The following is a 23,476-nucleotide window of genomic DNA, read 5'->3' on the forward strand; positions in this document are numbered from 1 at the left end:
TGCCACATAGTTAACTGAGGCATAACGTTGGACAGAACTTAGTTCACAAACATGTACACAGCACACATACATACACACACACACACACTCACACTATGGCATTCCACTGTGATTTATGTAAAGCGATAAATACATTTGTAATGTTACAGGTCCCTACAGTACCCTCGTCATGTATGAGCCATGCTGAACTGGACCAGGCTTGATAAGCTACTACCGTAACTCAGCTGGATTTGTGCTAAAACATTATCAAAAAGCAATAGTTTGATTACCATAACATTACAGGAACATGAAAAAGAACATAGCAGTGTCATGAACCTGTGCCTCTGTGGTCTCTTGTGTTCATCCCACTTATAAAACAGTAAAAAAGTAAGAAACACATTCCTGATCAGACAATGTAACATTTCAATCAAAACCATACTTATCATATGTATGTTACTTTGTGATTTGTATTATATATATATATATATATAATATATATATATATATATATATATATATATGATTGAATTAGCAGCATATTTCATACAAATCTGTTTTAGCTTCTCTTCTAGCTGTTTCTATTAGCATTAGTGTGGCACAGCTTTGCATTGTAGGCAATTAGGCAAAATCTCATTACATCGCTGTGTTCTACAGCATTGCTACGCATCAGTGGAGGCTAAACAGTCATAAGCTGGTAGACAGCATATAGTATCAGCTGTAATACTCTTTCTCTTTCTTTCTTTCTCTCTCCTTCACCTTTTATTTATTTCTCCTCTTCCTCTTTTACAAATTTCATTAACCCCTTAAAGCCTAAGGTCTTGTATGTGGGATCTTGTAATATTTGTACTTAATGTATTGTGCAAAAGTCAGAGTCCATCCTTCATTTATTTACTTTACAGTCAAAACAGCCATTATGTGCAAGTTATTCATTCTTCAGGAGATATTTCTGAGGAGTTTCCAAAACTGGGGTTCAAAAAACAAGAGACGTAGAGAAAATGGGACTCCTAAAGACTGTGCAAGACCAAACAGATCACCAAAACTACCACCATCAGATTAACAGTACTTTCATCTTTAAGAGGTAGGAGAAAACCAAGCTGTTTCTGTCCATTCATCCACTCTGAGAAGATAACTCAACACTATGGGTCTGACAGGATGTGTAGCTGTCAAGAAGCTGTTACTGAGAAAAGAAAACGGAAAAAAAAGAACATTTGCAAATGTACTGAACTGGCCACCCCAGAATCCAGACCTAAACATTACTGAATGTGTTTGAGACTGCTTGGATCGTGAGAAGCAGAAAATGCGACCAACTTCAAAGACTGAATTGAACGTGTGGAAAAATAACCCTGCAGATTTCTGACAAGCAAGTCTGAAAAGCAAGTCTCCTAAAAGAATGGAAGCTTAGTAAAGGAAAAAGGTGGACACAATAAATACAGAAAAAATTGACATTAAATGTATTTTTTAAGGTTGTGTAATGTTCTGTTAATATGTATGTTTTCTGCTTTTATCCTGACACTGAAAAAAGAATAACTTACATTTAATGGCCATTTTGACTGAAAATTACACATGTATGTCTCTGTGACCTTTTCGCAGTATTTCTAAATTAGTTTCATTGCATTTACCCAGTAACTGAGAGTAATAGTAACATTCTCTCTATCTTTCTGTCCCACAGTTTGTTCATCCCTCCCCTTCTGAATCTCTCTCTCTCTCTCTCTTAGTATTTATGTAATACATTACTTCAGCTCCACTTCCTGCACTGACCTCACTCTGCACCAATCAGCTCGTGCCGCCCTGCAGCCTTAACAGGGCTGCGAACACCAGCCAGCACTGAGTATGGGGGGGTGGGAGGGGGTGCTTTCTGCACTTCATCCTTTAAAAAGCTTTGAATGCCAGCCTTAACTGGAGGTTTGGTAGGTGAATTTGTGTGTGTGTGTGTTTATGTTAATGTGTATGTGAATATGCATTCGTAAGTATGTATGTTTAATTACTTTTTTGCAGTGCATGGATGAGTGACGATTTAACATGAGCTGATGTCTGTACACACGTATGCATCTTTATGTATCTGCAAGAGCTTATGAGTGTGACTGCCAACGGTTATGAGGGCTGCAGGAGTGAGACCAGGCCACTGATTTACTTGGATGAATCAGAGACTGACATACACACACAGACATGTTTGTTTTTATGCTATATCAGGATGCGAGGTCATATTTATGCCTCATACGTATTATATATACAGTGTCTAGGGCACTTGAGAAAATGATATGTAAATTAATACAAATAAACAATCGTGATTTAATGTCTGTCAGTGTATTTACTTAACCATTTCCATACCTCCCTTCAAAGAAGTTCAGTATTTACAGGTCCCATCCAATATCTAGTTTGGCTAAATCAGGTGTGCTTCTGATAAAATTGAACAAATCCATGTGATGGCTGGAGTGCACAGAAGAGTCAGGAACCAAACCTGAGCTCTTCTAACTAGGTGTGGCATTGTAATTGGTCCCAGTGGGACTAGCCCACCAATTTTCCCTGCTTAAATGTACTTTCATTATTAAAATATCATTAATAAATAAAACAAAACACAAATAAATCTGCACTTTTGAAATATGTGACATTTTTAAATTCCTGTTTAATCAACAAACATAACTGAAGCAAAGCACTTCGACCTTGTAACAGGAAAATAAAAATCAAAACTCTTCCAAGGCCATCATCAGTTCGTGTGGACTGGATAAATATATACACTGCTTATTTAAAGCATTAAAGTAACCTAGTAGGGCTGGGCAATATGACAATATGACAATATTTATCATTATCATGATAATTTAAGCACATTTATAATGTGCTTTTCTGAGCATCGCTAGTACTTAAAAAAACACTTTCCAACTGCATGTTTGATTACTAGAAAAACATAATTAGGCCAGTTTACATTGATTTAGTGCAGCACAGTGTGTGGAATTTTGAATACAAATCACTGCATTCGTAGCTTTTGACAGTATTTTCAAAAGTAGTACTACTATGTTTGTTCCAATTTATCAGATACCAGAAAAAAAATAAATATTGTGATATATTGTGTACCGTGAAAATTTCTTTAATTATTGTGATATCATTTTTTGTCATATTTCCCAGCTCTATTACCAAGCACACCATTCCATAAATATACTAACTACTTAGCAATAGAACACGAGGGGGAGTGTGTTATTCGCCTTTGGCGTGTGCATCACAGCTGCTGGCCGAAAGCTTGCTTATGGGCAATGACAGCTTCAGAATTTGATGTAGGCCTGCTGTTGTACTCTTTTTCAGAATCTAACCAAACAGACTGCAGGTCAAATAATACCTACAGAAGCCATCTATTGTATCCATTTTCTGTTTTTGTATGTGCTAGCAAGTAGAAACTTATGCTGTGTCTGAAATAGTTCCCTAATCACTATACCCTATGTTAGAACATCTGGATCACTGGGTTTGCTCATCACTGTTGGTTGTACACTACTTATTGTGGTGCATTGTGGGACAGTGCACTTGAATGCACTGGATATTTTGTACTGTTTTCAGACACCATTACAAAATGCCAGACCCCAAAATAGTGCACTATATAGTGAACAGGGCACAGTTTTGGACACAGTCTCTGTAACAGTTAGTTGGAGCATAAAGCAAATTGTTGCTTAGCAACCGGTGCTCAACAGAGTTATACAGTTATTGCTGAAAAACACTTCTCAATCAAACAGACGGTGCCTTCAGAACTAACAGCTCTATAATAACAGTTATTTAACATTAAAGCTGGCTTATAGAAAAAGTCTAAAAGGCATGAATGTTAGAATATTAAAAAGAAACTGTGAGAATTTTAAAGTACTAATAAATATTACTGATTCTTTGTGTAACAGAAAGAAGTTTCTTTTCTTTTCTGAGTTATGTCTGAGTTTTCTCCTGTCCTGAAGTTAACACATGCCTTGTAGTCAAGGTTATTACTTCTAGAAACAACGTTTACTGTAGCCCCCTTTCCCACAGAGGTGAAATTCAAGGTTCCTCCAAACCAAGAATTTATTGTGCCCATCTAAAACAGTCCTGGCATGGCTACTTACTTTTATTTGTATTAGCATTTATTCTATTCTACTGCAGGCAAAAACACACTACGTAATGTTATAAATGTAATGTAAAAAGAATTTTCTAAGCCTAACCCTAAAAATAATCATAATCTAACCCTCAGTAACCATAAATAGATACTTTTAACATTGCAGTTTTAAACAATGAAAAATGGAGCTCTTTGTGAAAAAACACTTCACGAAGTCAGGATCATTTTAATTGTACGTTAACCATGTTTCTTTTTGGTTTTCTTACAAAGTCAGAATATTTTTATCCTTATAATGTACAAAAACAAACCTTCACACACACACACACACACACACACACACACACACACACACACACACACACACACACACACTTACTTTCAGAGCATACTTCATCAGCTGATGTCAATCAAAATTACACATTCTCTGATTTGGACACCCGGTCTTGTAATCAGAAGGCCACACAGGTCTAACAGGTAAATGACGGCAATCTCCTCCTTCCTCTAAAAACGCATGAAGGAAGGAAATGGGCACAGCTGGTGTTCAATCTAGCTGACAACTGGAATTAGTTCGATTCCTGGCATTGAACAGAGCTGGTCACAACTCTTCTCCATCACTTTATGATGGGAGAATTCAGAAGCTTTCAAAACTGTGGCTCTGTGCATTTAAGTGAAAGAACTGAAGATATTTCTATTTGAAATATCTTTCCTTTTGCCCCAGAGGGGGGTGGGCTGATGCCAGTTTGGTGGTGCAGTCTGTCAAGGCAATGCAATCGACTGGAAATCAAGGCTAGGCTACAGACTGCTCCCTGTGGCATACACAAACACACACACACACACATGAATGCTCAAACTCACCACAAGTTCTATTTTTTAAGTGTAGAAGGCACATTTGGTTATAAATCTGCTGGACAGATTCAACAATGTTTTTCAGAAGTAAACAGATGGCAAACACCCGATGATGGCCTGGTGTTACACCCTGCCTTAATTCATCCACACTACAGGCCAAAAGTTTAGAAGAAATATTAACTTTGTAAAAAAACAAAAACATGAACTTAGCACTTTTTTCAAGAGACAATGAACAGTATTATGTTTATTAACATAAAAACAAAACACTCTGAGTACAATGCTCCTAGTGATTATTCCACTCTAATCATATCACATGGTGTTGTGCTGGGTGCTGGTTGCAAATTAACTTAATTATGAAACTTTAAAAATTATTTCTTGCTACACTTGTGGTCTGTCATACAAATTCAAGATAAGAACAACTATGGTAACCATAATTGATAGCTAAGCTAAAACGTAATGCAGCATGAAGGTTGGGGTTATTTTGCTAAATTAACATGGCTCATCCAACATGGAGGTCAGAGAGAGAGAATATGTTGACCTAGTAGCATTAGAGTAAGATAATCAGGGCCCCATTTTCATGATCATAGCACAAGCTCAAAATTAAGGATCATGGCACTAGCAAGTGGGAGCATGACAGACAGGAGGCAGAGTATCACTACATTCATAGAAAATGGATGTATTCGATTACTAATTTTATTTATTTTGAATAATAAGCACAATCAACAAGTAACAGCTTAATAATAATAATACTACAGCGTGAAATAAACACATGCTATTCTGCCAATTAACGTGACACAATGCCAAGCATCATCTGGATTGACACAATCTGCTCTACAGCAGCGGAAACTTGTTCACTGGATTGATAAAACATGCTTCACTAAATGTCAGTCTGATGGACGAATCTGGGGTTGGTGGATGCCAGGAGAACACTACCTACCGTGGAAAGCCTTCCCAGAACAGCAGAGGCTGTTATAGCCACAAAAATAGGTTGGGGGGTTCATAATACCCATTATTTAGGAATGGAATGTCCAACAAGCTCATATAGGTGTGATGGTTGGGTGTCCACATACTTTTGGCCATATAATGTAGCACTAGCAGACAAACACCTTGGTCTACATGTCTCACACCTGCCCAGATCTGCCTCTTTCTGCACATAAAAGCATATTTATACAGAGATGAAAGGCATGTATCTCCTACTGATCCTAAATCAGAATTCTAAGTCTGAGATGCTATACAATGACAAAGCATGTCCAGGTGAGTGCAGCCAGTGGTTGGGACACATAAAGAAAGAGCGTGAAAAAGTAAGAAAGATACTGCACATGTCGATTTGAATGGAGGATGTGAGGGAGAAGAGGAATGTTTGGTGGAGATAGAGAGAAAGAGGGAAAGAGAGAGGGAGAGAGAGAGAGAGAAAGATAGAGGGCATACTGCCACAAGGTGATTGGAACAGAATGTGTGTGTGCGTGTGCTTGTGACAGGGGGAATGTTTGGGAGAGATAGAGTGAGTGTGTGAAAAGAGGAGTGTTTAAACAGCGAGCAGAGGGAGAGCAGCCAGATAGGATGACATTTACGGAGTGGTGGCGATGGAGAAGGCATGAAGGTTAAAGCAATTTCCAGCAACACCAGCCACAGTGACAATTACAGGCAGGTTTCATGAGCGTTATGACCAGCAGCCCTGCCGCTGAGCTTCACTACATCCTTCATAAAGCCTCAGTGAGGTCATACACGTGATATAGCAGCTTTATAAAGTCTGACTACAGGGTATCACAACCCTGACCGCCTGTTATCAGTTATTTAATGCTAGTGTCAAAAAGGTTGTGTAATAAAGCAATAAGCCACTAGAGGCCGTGCATCAAAGTGATTTTGCTTTGTCTCATGCCTTACAACACCCCTTAACAATGGTACGATAACTGTAGGGCTGCATCTATCAAATATTTTCAAATGTTCTGTAAGCATTAAAAATTCATGACACGTTTTACTTTAATTGAGTGCATGAAAAAAACAAAGTCTAGTTGCTTTTCATGTGATTTTTTGGTACCACTTTTTTCTATTTTTCTTAATAATATTTTTATTGATGCTTTATAAAGAAACTAAATGGAACTAACACAGTACACTAAAAAGACATAACTGACAAACAATTATTTTCACAGAAAGTAGAATAAAATGTTATTTCTGCACTGTTTTTAACATAATGAGTGACGCAAGAGAACAGCAAAGAGTGTTTATAACCAGTGTCTTAAAAAATGAAAACAACACTGTTTGTTATCTCTTGTTAGTGAGTAGCTAAGCTATAGTCATATTTCTACACGATGAAAGTTTTTAAGCGCTTAAATGCCACTTTCTGCACAAAGTCAGTCTTTTTGCAGTTTCCTATGGTTCTGAACAGCTCGCTAGATTTTACACTCTGTTTTGTTCTTGGAAATGAATGCAGCTGTGAGTATGCAAACTAGACATGAATCAGGAGCAGTAAGAAACTAATTTTGGACTGAACCTGGTGTTAAAACCGGTATTATCACCTTGAATTAGAGCTCCAAAATGGTAAGACAGAAATTAGGTCCTACTTTATGCCTTTCACCACAGCACTGAGGGTTTTGTTGCTTAAAACGAACAAATACATATCACTCTTTTTGCGTAAAAGGATCTTTAGGATCATCACTGTGTTAAATAAATCACAGCGTGCTACTAGTTACTAGCTTTTAATTTTCTCTTTTTTTTTTTACATTTTTTTTTATTTAAATGTATCTAATTTTTAGTTACAGTAGTTAGCAGCAGGCTTTAGATGCCAATAACATTACCTTATAAAGAGCACAATGGCTTTTAAAAACTCTGTGCTTTAATGCAGAATTAAGCTGTTTTGTGTGTTCATATGTCCATACACTGAGTATTTTAGAGTGGTTTAAATGTGGGTCAACCAATCATATTTCAGAACCGGAACTACTCATGCTGTAATAATTGCTTTAAAAAGCCCTTATTATGGCTGCGAAGACTGCAAAGTCATTGGCTGGTTTGCCTCTTTCCCATCTTTCCTCTGTGTGTGTGTGTGTGTGTGTGTGTGTGTGTGTGACAGATGCAGGCTAATCATGTTGGTTTAGTGTAATCTAGTTCATTTTGTGGGACAATCTCTCTCCTCCATGTCTCATTGACATTGACTTAATCTTATTAAAACATACAAAACGTGGCCACTAATCACTTAGATTAAAATAAAGCGTGCCACTTTCTGCACGGTTCGCAGTCCAAAGACTGCTGGACCACTTCAACACTTTGACACATTCCTCTTACAGCACTGTTAGCCTGGCAGATTTAGGCCTAGCATGTTTTTGGATGTGGATTAGGCCTTCCTCTCCACTCCTCTCGGTCTTTGTTTGTACTGCATTTTGCTCAGCTGCAAAATATAAGGCCATCATTTAAGTGATCTAACTGACAAAATGCAATTTGTCCCTGCACTACTGTAGCTGGTTGACTGCTTCTCCTGATAGTGGAAATGTAGCTGAGCTGTGCTAGTTTGTAACATACTACCTACCTAGCTAGCCGGCATAATAGTCAGTAAACAATGCTCAATACTGCAATTTTTAAAGAGGTAGCAAAAGAAGGACAAATACCTCCAACATTGGAACCTAGGGCTGTAAAAGGTAGGCCTAACCTATAGGCCTCTATAGAATGCTATTATTTTTAGCAGGCAGTTAACATTTAAAACTCATTTTTCTCTTTGCTTATGGGTAATTAGGACGAACCAATTTCTAATGATACAGACAGAATGAAGCAGGCTAATTGTACTACGATGATGACTTAATGCTTGCTTGCTACTCCCCCAACTTGAACCAAATAAAAATCTGCTATGCTATGTGTGGAGAGTAACAGTAGAAATGTTCAGTATATTAATAAATTAATGTTGTGCCGATACTAATGCCGCACAGGTATCAGCCCTGACACTGGCATTTAATAGTACTGTTATTGGCAAGAGAATACTGATTCCATAAAACAATTGGTGACAGTGCTACTGAGTGATGCTTGCATGCGTGCCAGTAGGGCTTGAGTGAAGCAAGCAACATGTTGCAGTCTGGGATTATTTCACACTTCAGACAAGCAGTAGTAAAAATGCTGACTGCTAATTCTGTAACGACAGTATTTCTAAGGGAGGCATGACCAGCAAGTACTTCAGTATATAATCCAACCTGTAAACTCCATTTATTCAATTTAATGTGTGTTATGTGTGACACAGAAAACTGATTTTATCAAAATACAACATTGAAGATGTAGAATGGTTTGAATATCCTGATTATCAGGCACGATTGAGCAGGTAGGTTAGACTGAGTTAGGACTGACATTGATACTCTGTGTCGGGTGATACTTGAAGATCAGAAGGGAAAAAGTGGTATCTGTGCAACACAAGAATAAAAATCACAATTTTTTTAGTCAAAGGAAAGAAAAAGACAAAACAAACTGCATTTAATCTTTTTTTATCATGTTCTTATTTTCTTTCCCTTCTTCTTTCCATCCTATTGGCCCCCTCTCTCGGTTACTGCTCTTTTGCTGAGCCCTTTTCCCAAACACAGATAGGAGTACAAGCCCTGGGTATGTATATATATATATATATGTACGTGCGTGTGAGAGAGGGAGAGAGGAGAGAGAGAGAGAGAAAGGGGAAGGGGTGGAGGGGTGAATCTTATTTGCATTCAGAGCCACTTGCCACCTTAGCTACAGCAGGCACTGAAGAGACATCCCTTTGAGCTGCAGAGAGAGTGAGCAAGAGAGAGAGAGAGCGAGAGAGAAGGGGAGAAGAAGAGGAGAGAAAAAGAGAAGAAGAGGATGCAGCAGGCGGGAGAAGAACAAGTGAATGCAAACACAGTGTATGTGTGTGTGTGAGAGAGAGGGGAGAGAGAGAGAGAGAGAGAGAGAGGGAGAGGGAGAGAGAGAGGGAGAGAGAGAGAGAACCATTTTGGAAAACCATAACAAAAACAGAATAAGAATGACTTAAACCCTTTATAGCATCTGTGAATTTTCATTGTGAGAAGGCCAGTCTATCCCTCCTATGGCTTTTTTCCAATTCAACCTCCAGCTCACAAACACCTGCCATTCCAGAATCTTCCACCACACACTGTCCTCTGGCTTTGAAGAGCTAATATCTCCATTACTGAGGCCCATTCATTTCCAGCTCTCAGTGCTTTTCATGCCACCAAGGGTCAAGATGTGCTAAATCTTCAAACGGGTGATGCAGCTGAATTCCAGCTTCAATCGCAGCGGCTTCTACGCTAACAATCCACCAAACATTTATGCCTTTCTGAAGCTTCAGAGGATGCGAGAGGTTTTCAGAAATGGAGGAAGAGTTACAGAGTGGCAGAGAGAGAGTAGGTAGCAGATTCAAATAGAGAGAATGAAACAACAAGACAGAGAGCTAGAAACAGAGAAAGAGACCGAAAAAGACAATGAAAGAATAAGAACGAGAGCAAGAGACAGAAAACAAAAGAAAGAGAAAAAAGCAACAGAAAGAAAATGAAAGAACAAGAGAGCAAACACAGGTAGAGAGAGAAATAGAGAGAAAAATACAAAGAAAGTGCAGACAAGAACAAAATAATTTAGAGAGTAATACAGAGAGAAAATAGAGAAAGAATGAAAGAATGAGAAAGATAGCAACATATAGAAAGAGAAATTGAAAAGCAAAAAAGAGAACAAATTGAGAGCAACAGAGAGAGAGAGAAAAGAGAGAATGACAAAACAGAATGCAATAAAAAGAGATAGAGAGAAAGAAAGAGAGAATGAAGGAATGACAAAGAGAGCAACAGACAGAAACAGGGAAAGAAAGCAATAAAAAGAGAGTAAAAGGGAGAAAGCAGGAGAGAGATCAAGAAAGAGCAATAAAAACAGAGGAAGAGAGAGAGAGAGAAGGAGAGGGAGAGAGGGAGGGAGAGAGCAACTGAGAGAAAGAGGAAGACATAGATAGATAGAGACTGAAAGAATGATAAAAAGCAAAAAAGCCAAAGAGGGAAAGAGATAGAGACAGAGACAGGGAGAGAGGGAGGGAGAGAGAGAGAGAGAGAAAGAGAGCAATAGAGAGAAAGGGACAGGAGGAAAGAGAAGATAGAAGAGCAATAAAGAGAAAATGAAGAGACACAGCAAGAGAATAAAATAATGAATAGAAAGAGGGAGAGAGAAAGAATGAGCAGCAATAAAGAGAAAGAGGGAGAGAGAGACCAAGAAAGAGCAATAAAGAAAGATAGAAACATAGATGGAGAGAGAGAGAACATTATAGAGAGAAATGAGAAAGTGCAGGAGAAAGAGAGAGAGAATAAAACAATGACAATGGCAATAATATAGAGAAAGAGGGAGAGAAATCAACAAACTGCAATAAAGATAGATATATAGATAGATAGATAGATAGATAGATAGATAGACCATGAGAGAGAGGCTCTAGAGAATGCAACATCTGCACAGTGACGGCATCAGTCAGGAGTACATACACACACTCAAACACCCGCACACATACACTCACAAACTTTTTCCTCTACTCTTTCTCGCCTCCGAGGCTATAAATAGCAAGCAGAGCGCAGCTCTTGCTAATTCCCTCATTGAGAGTCTAGCAGAGAGGCAAATGGATGAACACACGCACATACACACATACACACCCTTGAGTATGCACACACACATACACAGACACACACAGTTCTGATGCGATGCCTGACAGCTACAAGCTGAAAGAGCTGCAGGGTTGCCAAGGCGACCCTTCCCTCTGTATCCCCCACTTCTGTCTTCAATCTCAGCTTCATCTACCTTCAGAGAGAGAGAGAAAGCAGGAGAGACAGAGAGAGTGAGTGAGTGAGAGAGAGAGAGAGAGAGAGAGAGAGAGAGAGAGAGAAATGCAAAAGCTTTTTCTTACCCTCTCTCTCTGTCTCTCCATTATCCACTATGTCTCCCTGTTCATCCCTTCATTGGCTCTCATTATATGTGCTTCTCCCTGTTTCTTTATCAGGCTCTCCAACTAGCATTAAAACTCCCAACCTATTAGAAAACATGAGCTCAAGCTCAGGATTTACCTCAAAAAATATCCTCTCTGGGCTCACACACACACACACACAAACCAGGAAGTTACCAATTTCTGCTCACTACTTTGCAATAAAAACTCTAACTCTAAATGAGTAATTGACCTCAGCAGATTTCAATGTTTCCACCCTGCAGCAAAGCTGAACTCCTCCATCAACTGCTGTCCATTCAGTGGCCAAAAATGAGAGATGTTGGAGAGAGAAAAAGAACGCAGGGCAAGAGAGAAGTAGTTTTACATGGCATTCATATCACCATTTCTCAAATCTCCAATACTCCATTCTTTCTAGAATGTAGCCAATACCCAAATCTCCAATACTCCATTCTTTCTAGAATGTAGCCAATACCCAAATCTCCAATATTCCATTCTTTCTAGAATGTAGCCAATACCCAAATCTCCAATACTCCATTCTTTCTAAAACATACCCCATACCTAATTCTCCAGTATTCAATTCTTTTTAGAACATGACCCATACCCAAATCTCCATTACTCCATTCTTTCTGGAACATGTCCCATACCTAATTCTCCAATACGCCATACTTTCTAGAACATACCCAATACCCAAATCTCCAATACTCCATTCTTTCTAGAACATGCCCCATACCTAATTCTCCAATACTCCATTCGTTCTAGAACATACCCAATACCCAAATCCCCAATACTCCAGAGCATGCCCCATACCCAACTCTCCAATATTCAAATCTTTCTAGAACAGGGCTGTCAGAAGCAACCACTAAAAGGGCCATATTAAAAAATCCATGGGCCGGCTGTGTTTTTATTTCATTTTTACTGAACATTTTGCCATGACCCCAACGGGGGTTTTTGCCAAAACTGCAAAAGCAAAAAAGTCACTGAAAACTTACTTTTGAAAACTTACTTACTGCCTGTTTGCTTGAATTAGACACCACACATCTTTTCTTTTTGTGTAACTGCTGGCCCATAGATTGTTGTTGGGGGAAGGGGGGCAGAAGGCACACTATGTTGCAGTGAAATTTGGGTACTGTACTGCATCTCAGGGTGAAATGACTAATAAGAATAGAAAATTAAAATAATTCCGCAGGCCGAATAGGACCTGAGCCTGACTTGGCTCTATGGGCCTTGTGTTTGACACATGGGTTCTAGAACATAAGAAATTCTCCAATACTTCATTATTTCTAGAACACACCCAATACCAAAATCTCCAGTACTTGATTCCTCTTAGAACATGCAATTCTCAGCTGCATCTAGAAGATATCCTCACAAGGTGTGTTCTTCATGTTCTTAGTGAGTTTTTCCAGCCACTGTCATCCCCAACGTGCTCATTAATGGCATGAGCCTGGATTCTGCTGAAGCTGCTTTGTGACAATATCATTGTAAAATTACTATACAAATGAATTTGGAATTTGAATATTCAGTTCTCAGTTCTCCAATACTCCATTGGTTCTCTATCACATTTGCGTCCCAATTCTCCTCTACTTCATTCATTCTAGACCATATTCTATTCCCCGTTCTCCACTACTCTATTCTTTTTAGCATGTATCTAATTTAAAAACACTTCTGTGCTTGCATCTAACCCAGACTCTTCACTTTGGACTTGTATTTGTTTGTGGTCTGGTGGTTCAAAGCTGCTTTGTTCTCTGCTCTCCACTGGTACTCAACTCTGCGGTCGGAACAGGGACGTCTCAGACTGGCACCTATGCCTTTAGCTCTGACGCTAATTAAAAAAGGCCCATCCGCAAACACTCAGGTGCCGCTTCGAAGTACTCCTTCATTTCCCTGCCAGAGAAAATGCCATCCAATTCCCCTGCTTTCCACCCTCCTTCTGACAAAAATACCCTTCATCGTCGGCCTCTGGGATATGAAAAGATCGAATCGCAAATAAAGTTCCTGATTGTTCTTGCATCAAGGCCACGCATAATATCATATTTGTGTGGTGGTGCATTTCGCCTGGTTAGTTATGCATTTATTTACTTATTTATCCATTCGTCTATTTATCCATGCATTTGTTTATCTATTTATACCTCCGGGGCAAGCACATAGAGTACAGATAGAGCAGACATGCTATCCGCAGCAATGCGGACATGTTTTGGACACTGCTTCATGCACACAAATGGAGAAAAGTGTTTTTAGGACTTCTGAGCACATCCACTGTGCACAGGCTCCAGTTTCCCCTATCTGTAACAACGTGATGTGCTGGGTGTGAGTGGGTTTTTGTCAAACTTGGCGTGTGTTTTCTCTATTACCTACTTGCTGTATTGCGGTTAGCTAAGATTTAGTGTTGAGCTTATGCAGTCAGTGATTAATGGACCAGTCTAGGAAGCTGTAGGGGTAAGAGGCTGTTGATCTTTGGGTATGTTTTGTCGTTTTACGGTATTACGGTGTGTTGTATTTTTATGTCCTTTTTTAAGGGTTGTTTAGAGGTTCTAGTGGAGTTTAGTGTGGAGCCTTTGTAGAGCCTTTTTAGACACTACCAAAGCCTTTTTAAGTCCAAAGTAAACCAATATCCTATTGGATAGTATTTGGTCTGGCGTTTGGAGATAGGGGAGAGATTGCCCATAAGGGTCATCTATTAGGATCATCTAGTAGTAGACCTGTGAGACTACATACTACATAAAGCATATGATAGAAATAGTAACTTTAGCATCTTATGTTCTTTATATGAGGATGCTGAAAGGCTTAGGGTTCAGGTGATGAAAAAGCTTCTCTAGCATATCGTGGACATTGTTAGTACTTAAAGAACACTGAAAAAAACAAATAATTGATTATTAAGTCATTTTAGGCCTGTTTAATCGGATTTAGTGCAGTGCAGTATATGAAACACTGAAACAAAATTGGGGTATTCTTAGTCTTAGACAGCTATTGTGATGCTTATCATGTATCAGAAAAAGGTATTGTGGCATTATATTTTTGCCATATCACCCACCCTTAGTTAACTATTATTCGTATTGGTAATATACCCTGTACTTACTGTATATTAGAACCATCTTAAAGTTGACGTTTTAGAGATTTAAAGTACTCAATAGAAATACCAGCTTTAGTCTCTATGGCCTTCATGCTTCAAGGCCTTAGGCTATGATGAAGATGTTAGGGAGACATCTACACCTAAATGGGCCATGACAGTGTTAAGATCATTTACTTATATTAAGATCATCTTAGAGTAAAGTACTTAAGGGTGCTTGAAAGAGGCGCTAGCTTTAACATCTTATGTTCTTTATGTTAGCAGGGCTTAGGGTTGAGATAATGTAGATGCCAGCAATACCGTCAGCAGGGAGCTGGCAGAGCAGTCACACAGAAACCATCTCATCAGACCCTTCCCAAAACACTTGGGAGTGACTGGCCGCCCCAGTCTCCACTCCTAGCTCCCCTAGGGTCCTGAAGCCTGCGTTTGCATCCCCAAGGAGCTTGGTCAGAGCTGGGATGACTGCAGGAGGAAAGACAGAAAGACACCAGCAGATAGGGAGAGAGACTGGGAGGCATAGTGGAAAAAAGAAAGGGGGTGTGTAAGAGAGAGACCACTCTCCACACAAATATGCGAGAGATGAAAAAAGAGCCTATTTCCAAAAACAGCACTGCATTGCCTAATAAAGGAAAAACATGTTCACATTTGTGTGTCCTAGTTTTGTGTGCCCTTACGGTTCTCCCAGACTTCAGAGGACTACAGTAGAATAGTTCACTCTCTAGAAGAGCTCTTAATGCATCATTATGAGATGCTTTGCTCTGGGTATTGGTCAGGACGGGAGGGACAGTGAGTGAGGTGTGGTACAAAGGGCTGTATGTGCAGATGGGCTACTAGCACATCTGAACAGGGAATAAGAGAGTAAGTTACCTGTTTCAAGGACAGAACAAAGCAAAAGGCTGAGACAATGCTAATATATGCAAGGCAAGAATGGACAACTCTCAGTCTTAGAGGGCAGCACAGCTTACTTACCACCAGCCCAATCCACCTGATTCAGCTTATCAGTTAATTATCAAACTTTTGTTAAAATCTGGATACAGAGAAGGACGTACTGTACTGTACAGAAGGACAACTGCTTAAAACTATATTACTATTACATATTATTACAGTATCCTTTGGATTATAAAACATAATAAAAGATTAATTGCTAATAAACATTAAAACATAAAGAAAATAACAAGAGTATGGTTCTTTTGCTCGACACTCTTTGGCCATTGCATGGACTTGTTAAATTCCACCACCAGCACCCTTGATTTCGCTTGATTTAGGTCAATGAACTTACTTAATGAAGTATTGATTAGCCAAAGAAGATATTAATATCACAAATACTGGACTGTCTTAAGGAAGGCTTTGGAAATGGGCAAGCCATTAAAAGCCTCACACTATTGAAAAACACATTTGCTTGCTTTTTTCAAACAGAGCAGTCACTTCAGTTATGTACTATGCAATCATTGTTGCAGTTATAAAGCATATCATTCACTATCCAGTCCACACAGTTCACATATAGAAAAAACAGCTCACTCTGAATTCAGCAACGTTCCTGGTTGTCAGAGGGCATACGTTACATGGCCTAAAGTATGTGGTCACTTGACCATTACACTTATATGAGCTTGTTGTGCACAGATAGTGAAGTAAGATATATCACTCTAGAGTCCAGTGGCAGCGTGCTTTACACCACTCCAGCCGACACAGTGATCTTAGGCTTGTGTACTGTTGCTTCACCGAAGAATCGGTGCATAGGTCTTGTGCTGATGTTGCTTCCACAGGCTATTTGGAACTCTGCAGTGATACAACAGAGGATAGACAATTTTCACATGCAACAAGTTTCTCACTGTGAGTTCACATTGTCTACCTCTTTGTTGAAACACCCGAACTCTATTATTAGTGTCCACATACTTTTGGCCATATAGTATATCACTGCAGCACACCAATGGATCGAGACATTCAAAAGTAGTGGCTGAAGTTTTTCAACCTGATTTTTCCATTATCCTTGATGATTTCATGCAAAAGTTTGTTACATTTTAGCCCACACTTTTTTAAAAAGGCACTACACAGGTCAATCAATCAGAAGAGAGGCTATTTGCATATATCAGGCCTAAAAACACAGTAACAAAAACTGCGTGTCTATTTCTAAGGGACCAAGGGAGGTTGTGTCATGTAAAAAATGAATTACAACAGTGCTGGTACATAAAATGTAACAAGTGGACCTCATGAAAAGAAAATATAATGTAACCTTTAATATTTATTTGGATTTATTGCAATGTTAGTGTTTTCTCAGCAATTAGCTTTAAATGTGGTGTTCTCTGATGGCTTAAGACTTGCAGTGTACTGTAACAGGCCTACCTATCGCATGATGCACGGCTGCACGTGGCTGCTAGAATTTGACAGAAGGCTTTGAATGACAGATCATGGCTGGGCAGGAGCACACTGCAGCGCTGAGCACTCACAGAATTGACTGGAGGGAGATGTATGGGAGGGCATGCTGTCTGGAGCGGGGCAGTGGTGGGGGGGGTGAGCCGATCGCCCTCACGGACAGTGACTGATGAGAGGCCTCTGCTCAGCCGCCCCCTGGGCCTTCACACGACAGAGCTGCAGCACCAGCCCCAAACCCTGCAGGGCTACACACTTCTGCTGCCTACTGCATGCAAACACACACAAACACACAAAGGCTGCAAAAAATATCGCTTGTTAAACGCTTTCTTGGTATCAGCCTTTGCAATATTCACACTACAGAAGTCTGCTAAATGAATCCTTCAACCAACCACACTTTTACTAGGGGTTGACCAATTAGCGGTCTGACTGTTAATCGGAGACGATATTCAGGACTTTTCTAATTATCGGAATCGGCGTATGAACTTGCTTCCTTGGTGATAAAAGTGCCTTCTGTTATTTATGCACATATCTGATGCAACCGTGATCAACAAAACACACTTCTGTAGTCTGTCTCTGTGTCACTCCATGTTGAGTAAATCCATTTTGTTATGTGAAAAGTTATGTGAAAGATGCGGGAGGGACTGAAGCAGCACCTGCTTTGCTCTCACAGTTGAACAACATAGTTGGCAAAAAGCTCAATGCATTTGGTCACATAATTTAAACGAGACATGTGCGTGCAGCTCAAGCCCTGCCCGAAACATCATGCGTTTGGCGTGAGTGTGGCTTCTGTGTAGAGAGCAGACACACTGTTCTGCACCAAATTTTAAAGCGCTCAGAATGTGTGCACCTACAGCGGAGCTTCAGTCAGCCAACTATGCAGAAAAAACTCCAGAAAACGGTCAATTATTTGTAAAATCATAACATATCGTTTTACATTTAATAATTAGGTTGATTAAACGGTTCTTTGCATCATGGAAGCATTCTTCAGATTGACGGAAAACATGCTTGAATGTGCTATAGATGGTTCTATATAGAACCTTTTTGAAAAAAGGGTTCTATATGGCATCCAGTAGGGTTCTTCTATTTTTACAAGCTTGGCATCATACACACTTAAAAATTATAATTCTTCAAGGGTTCTTTAGTAAAGAAAATGGTTCTTTAGAGAGCCATGAACACTCACAGAACCCTTTGCACGATTAAAGGGTTTTTTGCATCGTTCACTAATGAACCATCTTTTTTAAGTGTGTAACAATAGAAGAAACATCAAAAATGTTCTACATAGAACCATATAAAACACATTATCCATCACTCTGAAAAACACTTCAATGATGCAAAGAAACCTTTAACTATGCAAAAGGTTCTTTGAGTGTTCATGAGGGTTCCTATATCCTATATAGAACCATTTTCTTTACTATAGAACCCTTGAAGGACCATCTTTTTTAAGAGCATGTCTAAAGCTCAAAGCACTTTATTTCTTGTAATGTTCTAATGTTTATTTAATATAATAATCTTATATAATAAGTTGTGAGTAAGAATCGCATCAAATTTAGGATAAATGAATATCGGCCACAAATATCGGTTACCAGTGTCCTTTTAAACCAATAATCGGTATCAGTATTGGTATCTGCCACAAAAAAACATACTGGTTGACCCCTTGTTTTTACTGTGTCTTTGACCAACTGAAGACTGACTCTCCAGGTCACTTTTTCAGAGTGTTTGGATATCACAATAACATCTAAATATATTATGAACATGAATGTTTTGTCCACATAAGTAGCCCTAAGACGCATTAGAGTTATAGACACTAGATTGGAAATGTGCTGGAATGTCAGTCATGGTAAACAGGGATTGTGAGATGTTAAGTGCACTCTTTGGTGTTGACAAAAAAGTCTATGATTATGAGTTTTGAACAAAATGACTTATTATCTAATATGTGGGCCTGAGCATTGGCCGCTGGGAAGGATTGGCTGGATTAAGAGGAATTTGGGGATTTGGGAAAATGGAAATTGGCAGATTTGAGCCTCCGAGAACTGGCAAATTTCGTAGAGGTCACGGGTAGGAGGGGGCCGGAGTGGTGGTGGGGGTTGAAAAGAAGAAGGGAGAGAGACGAGAAAAAGAAAGAGATGAGAAGAGAAGCAGAAAAGAGGAAGAAAAAAGAAGAAGGTGAGAGGGACAAAGAAAGTGGGACAGAGAGAAGCAGAAAAGAGGGAGATGGAGAAACAGAAAGAGAAAGACAGATTAAAGAAAGAGAGAGAGGGAGGAGTGAGAAAGACTGAAAGAGATATCTGAAGATAGGGAGAGAAAGAGAGAGCGGGAGAGGGAGAGAGAGGAGCTGCGAGAGAGGAGCTGTGAATGCTCAAAAAAGCTACAAGCTGCTGGTGGTGTTGACAGGCAAGAGAATAAAACAGCCATATTCGCACCAGGGGTGTTCCTATGAAATCACACACACACACAAGCGCACAACACAGTTACACACACTCACCCACTCACTCACGCACAAACACACAAACAAGCATGCTCAGTCTGTCCTCAGCAGAGCCCCAGTGGAATTGCACTTGCATGTTGACGTGCTATGCTCTATTATTTCTCAATTAAATCCACTAGCGCTATGTGGGTGTATGAGAGAGAGAGAGTTTCAGAAGTTGTAGCCTGTAAACTGTGAAGGTTCTTCTTTCTTATTCAGATGGTGCTGATTTTGAGTTAAATTAGGTTTGATTGCAAAAGCACTTTATGATAAAAAGAATTCAGCGAGAACTTCACCATCTCACAACAAAAATAGACACAAAAGCAGAAGACCAGATGGAGAGAAGTGGGGAGAAAATGCTCAGAGATTACAAATTGCCACCAATATTGATCATTTGTTTCTTTGGCAGCTGACAGGGGAGTATTAATTGCAAAAGAAAAATAAAATGTAGCCTCGCAAATTGATACTTTGGTCCACCGAGAGCTCCTGTCCACTTTACTCTCTTTGAAAACCCAAAACAAAATAGAAGTGGAAAAGAGAAAAAAGTCATGGTTTTACCCCAGCCCACAAAAGTCATTCATTCATTTGGGCTGTTAATTCTCAGTTGATTTGTTTCATTTCAGTTTGACTGTGCGCCCAGTGACTTCAATAATCAAAAAATGAACCAAGAAAGTTGTTTGACTTGACACACTGAAAATATTTCGACATTTATTGCAACTGCATTTTATGTTAAGGTAACAAAGACTTATCTGACTGAATGGAAATATGTGGCATAATTAAAAGAAGTTCACACAACAATTCATTTTTTTGAGTGTGGTTCTGTGCTTTCCTGCCTGCATCCACTAGCTCTAACCTCACTTCCTGATCCACTGAAGAGGATCTAAAGTGAAAGCAGAAGAAGATTATGCTCCAGCACCGTGCATTGGGTCAAAAGTCTCCCAGCATTGCAAATCAGCAATAGGGAACAATCTCCATTGTATTGAGTGTTTTAGATGGAAAGAGAAGAAAAAAAATCCCTTGTGTGAAGTGTTTAGCTCCGCCTCCTGAAAAACAAAAGCTGTGCAGAGCAACATGGTATGATATGTATTATATTAGCAGGCCTAACATTTCCTTAACCCTTAGAAGTCTTAGAAGATTACTGCTCTCAATTTGATATACATTCAATTTACATTAACTTCATTTTTATAATTACAAGTCATTAAATAATTGCTTGCAAAATTTGTTATGAAATGAATTACATTTACACTTCATTTATATTCTGTTTCAACAAGTCATCTTCAAGACTTTTATTTTCTGTTCAACATGATGCTAAAAAAATCAAAAACAGTAAAAAGTTAAAGGATAGTTTTTTCCTTCCTCAAAACAAAAAAACAGTACAACAACAACAACTTTTCATTAACCTCGCGTAATTCAAGACGCACAAAAGGAATCGGCCGTGATTGGAATTGGCAAATTGTTTTTGCTTAAAACACAAAATCAGCAATCTGTCAATTTATTTTTTTAATTTTGGCCAATCTCTGTTGCAGTTTTTAAGGTCAATAATGTGAGGCAGGTATGTGCGGTATTTGAATGCTGCTGCTACACCTGTGCCAAAATGTCGTCGCTTAATTATGCACAGTTCATTGTTATAAAGTTGCTTCGTATTTTCAGTGTAGCACTTTATTTGATTCATGTTATTTGATTAGGCAACTGATTTAAAAAAGAGGATTTTAAATGTCAGTTTGGCATTAATGAGAAAATAATTTTGTTTCTATTGCAGGGCTGACTAATAAACAGTTCTGGAAATGTGCTACTGTGTTTCATGTCTTCATTTAACCCACACAGTGTGAGCTTCGGATTAAAGAAAAGGCTGAAAAAGTGGACATTAATTTGGCCAAAAATTCAGCCATTGGCCAATTTGGCACTGAAGAAATCAGATTCGGAATTCATGATCGGTGCATTGGTTCAAATCATAATGAAATATCTCCTAATCTATTCAGAAGCACACAGCATCAGCATCAGTGCGGGCTGGTGATATCTGCAACTTCTATGAGTTAAGGGACACCCTGTGTTTGTCTACAGCACTGCACTGTGTTTTCCTGTGCTGAAGTGCTTTCATTATCCTGCACTACACTGTGCTGGATGTGGCACTCACCGTCTTCCGTGGGCACATAGACATTGAGGTAGAGGCAGTCTTCACTCTGGTTCTGGATGTAGGTGGCTGCCACATCCAAGCTGTCTGTGAACCACACAGGCAACATAATCTCTGGCAGCACTCCATGCAGGTTCTGGGGGCATACGGGTGCGAACTGTGTAGCATTTCGCACTTCCTGCCATGAGCCTGGAGCCTCTGGGGGCTGGAAGCGTCGGTCTCCAATGGGCGCAGTGGCATATGGGATCCCCAGGTACTGCTCCACGGGGCCCAGGATTTCATTGTTGAGCTCTTTTTTGATCCCCCGTAGTTTGCCATAGTTAGTAGTGACTGTGGGATACTTGGCGCTGGGGTCAAAGCGCTGGCATGTTGCCAGTGTCAACCATAAGGTCAGACACACTAAGTAGACTGAGCCTAGAGCGTCCGATCTGCGGGCAGTGCCCAAGTCACACTTACATGAGCGTAAGGGGTGCATGACTGTCCTGTTGTTCTTTTAGATCTTGCACTCTCTTCGTTTATAGGTCTGTTCTCTTGAAAGGCCAAGAGAAAGGTCAGAGGTGGAAGAGGAAGCGATTATCTGAACAGGAAGGAGCCAGGATGGAAGGTTGTGGAGGAAGGCAGAGAGGAGAGGGAAGAGAGGAACGGGGGAAGATTGGAAGGGTCGGGGAGGTGGACGAGGACCTGGCAACTTCAGTCTCAATCGTGGTGAGTCACTGTGACCAGAAAGTGAAGATCAAGGGTGAAAAGTCTGTTACGTTCCATCTCCCTGAGCGGTCCTCATGGGGTCACAGAGGTCACACAGCCACTCAGCAATCCTGTTAGGAGTAAAGAAAAGGAGAGCAAAGGTTAGAGTTCAGAGCATAAGTCAAATTTTCTTCCTTCACCAACAGTCACTAACCCTTAAAAGCGCAACTTAGGTAGCTAATAACCCTTGACCTCATTCCATTTCATATGTTTTTGCATAAGTCATATAGCAGGGATATTCTACTAAAACGTGTGATGGTCCAGTTATATCAAAGGTCCTAACATAAGCAAACAGTGACAACAGATACCTTTAAATGTTTACCCATTAATATTTGTCCAGGCAATGAATGAAATGAAATAAAACACAACAAATATATTTTGTTCAAACTGTTTCATTTTGAACTGACTTTTATGATGTAATGAGAATATGGGCATCAGCCATTGTATGTAAAAACAAGAAATCTTGCCTTGTCATAAAGTAAAATAAATTAAAAAATATAGTTTTCTGTTCATTTGTTTTTAAACACTATTTTTGTTGTTTACTTTTTTTGTCACTTCACCACTCAGAACATAAGTTAATAAATAGTACATACTAAATCTACGAAAATACATTTGTGAAAAATTATTCATTTTCTAAACTGATATCCAGCCTTGTTGGCACTGTTCCAATATGTTGCCTTTGGCTACAGTTGTTAATGTCCATGTAGTGGGTCGGATAAATTGCAATACAGGACTACTACAGAAGCCACGCTGGTTCATGTTCAAGTATGTTGCTGAAACACAATTTCTTTAGGCAAGTTAATCAGCTTTGCTACAAATTTTTTTCCAGTCCTTGGTACAATCCTCTGAAATATTCTGCTGGGTACACCAGCTGTCAATCGCTGTGATATGGCATGATTAGTAATGTGACA

General features: G+C 39.4%; 1 protein-coding gene across 1 annotated transcript in view; it reads right to left on the reverse strand.

Moving 5' to 3' along the window:
- Positions 1–23,476, reverse strand: part of nlgn2a (neuroligin 2a) — a 197,439-nt gene that overhangs the window by 104,962 nt on the left and 69,001 nt on the right. Inside the window, exon 2 of the mRNA XM_036597603.1 lies at positions 21,825–22,636. Within this exon, the coding sequence (XP_036453496.1) occupies positions 21,825–22,296 (472 nt within the window). The 5' untranslated portion in view covers positions 22,297–22,636. The remainder of the gene's footprint in view (positions 1–21,824; positions 22,637–23,476) is intronic.

This window comes from Colossoma macropomum, unplaced genomic scaffold (genome assembly GCF_904425465.1).
Source record: "Colossoma macropomum unplaced genomic scaffold, Colossoma_macropomum, whole genome shotgun sequence".
Taxonomy (NCBI): Eukaryota; Metazoa; Chordata; class Actinopteri; order Characiformes; family Serrasalmidae; genus Colossoma; species Colossoma macropomum.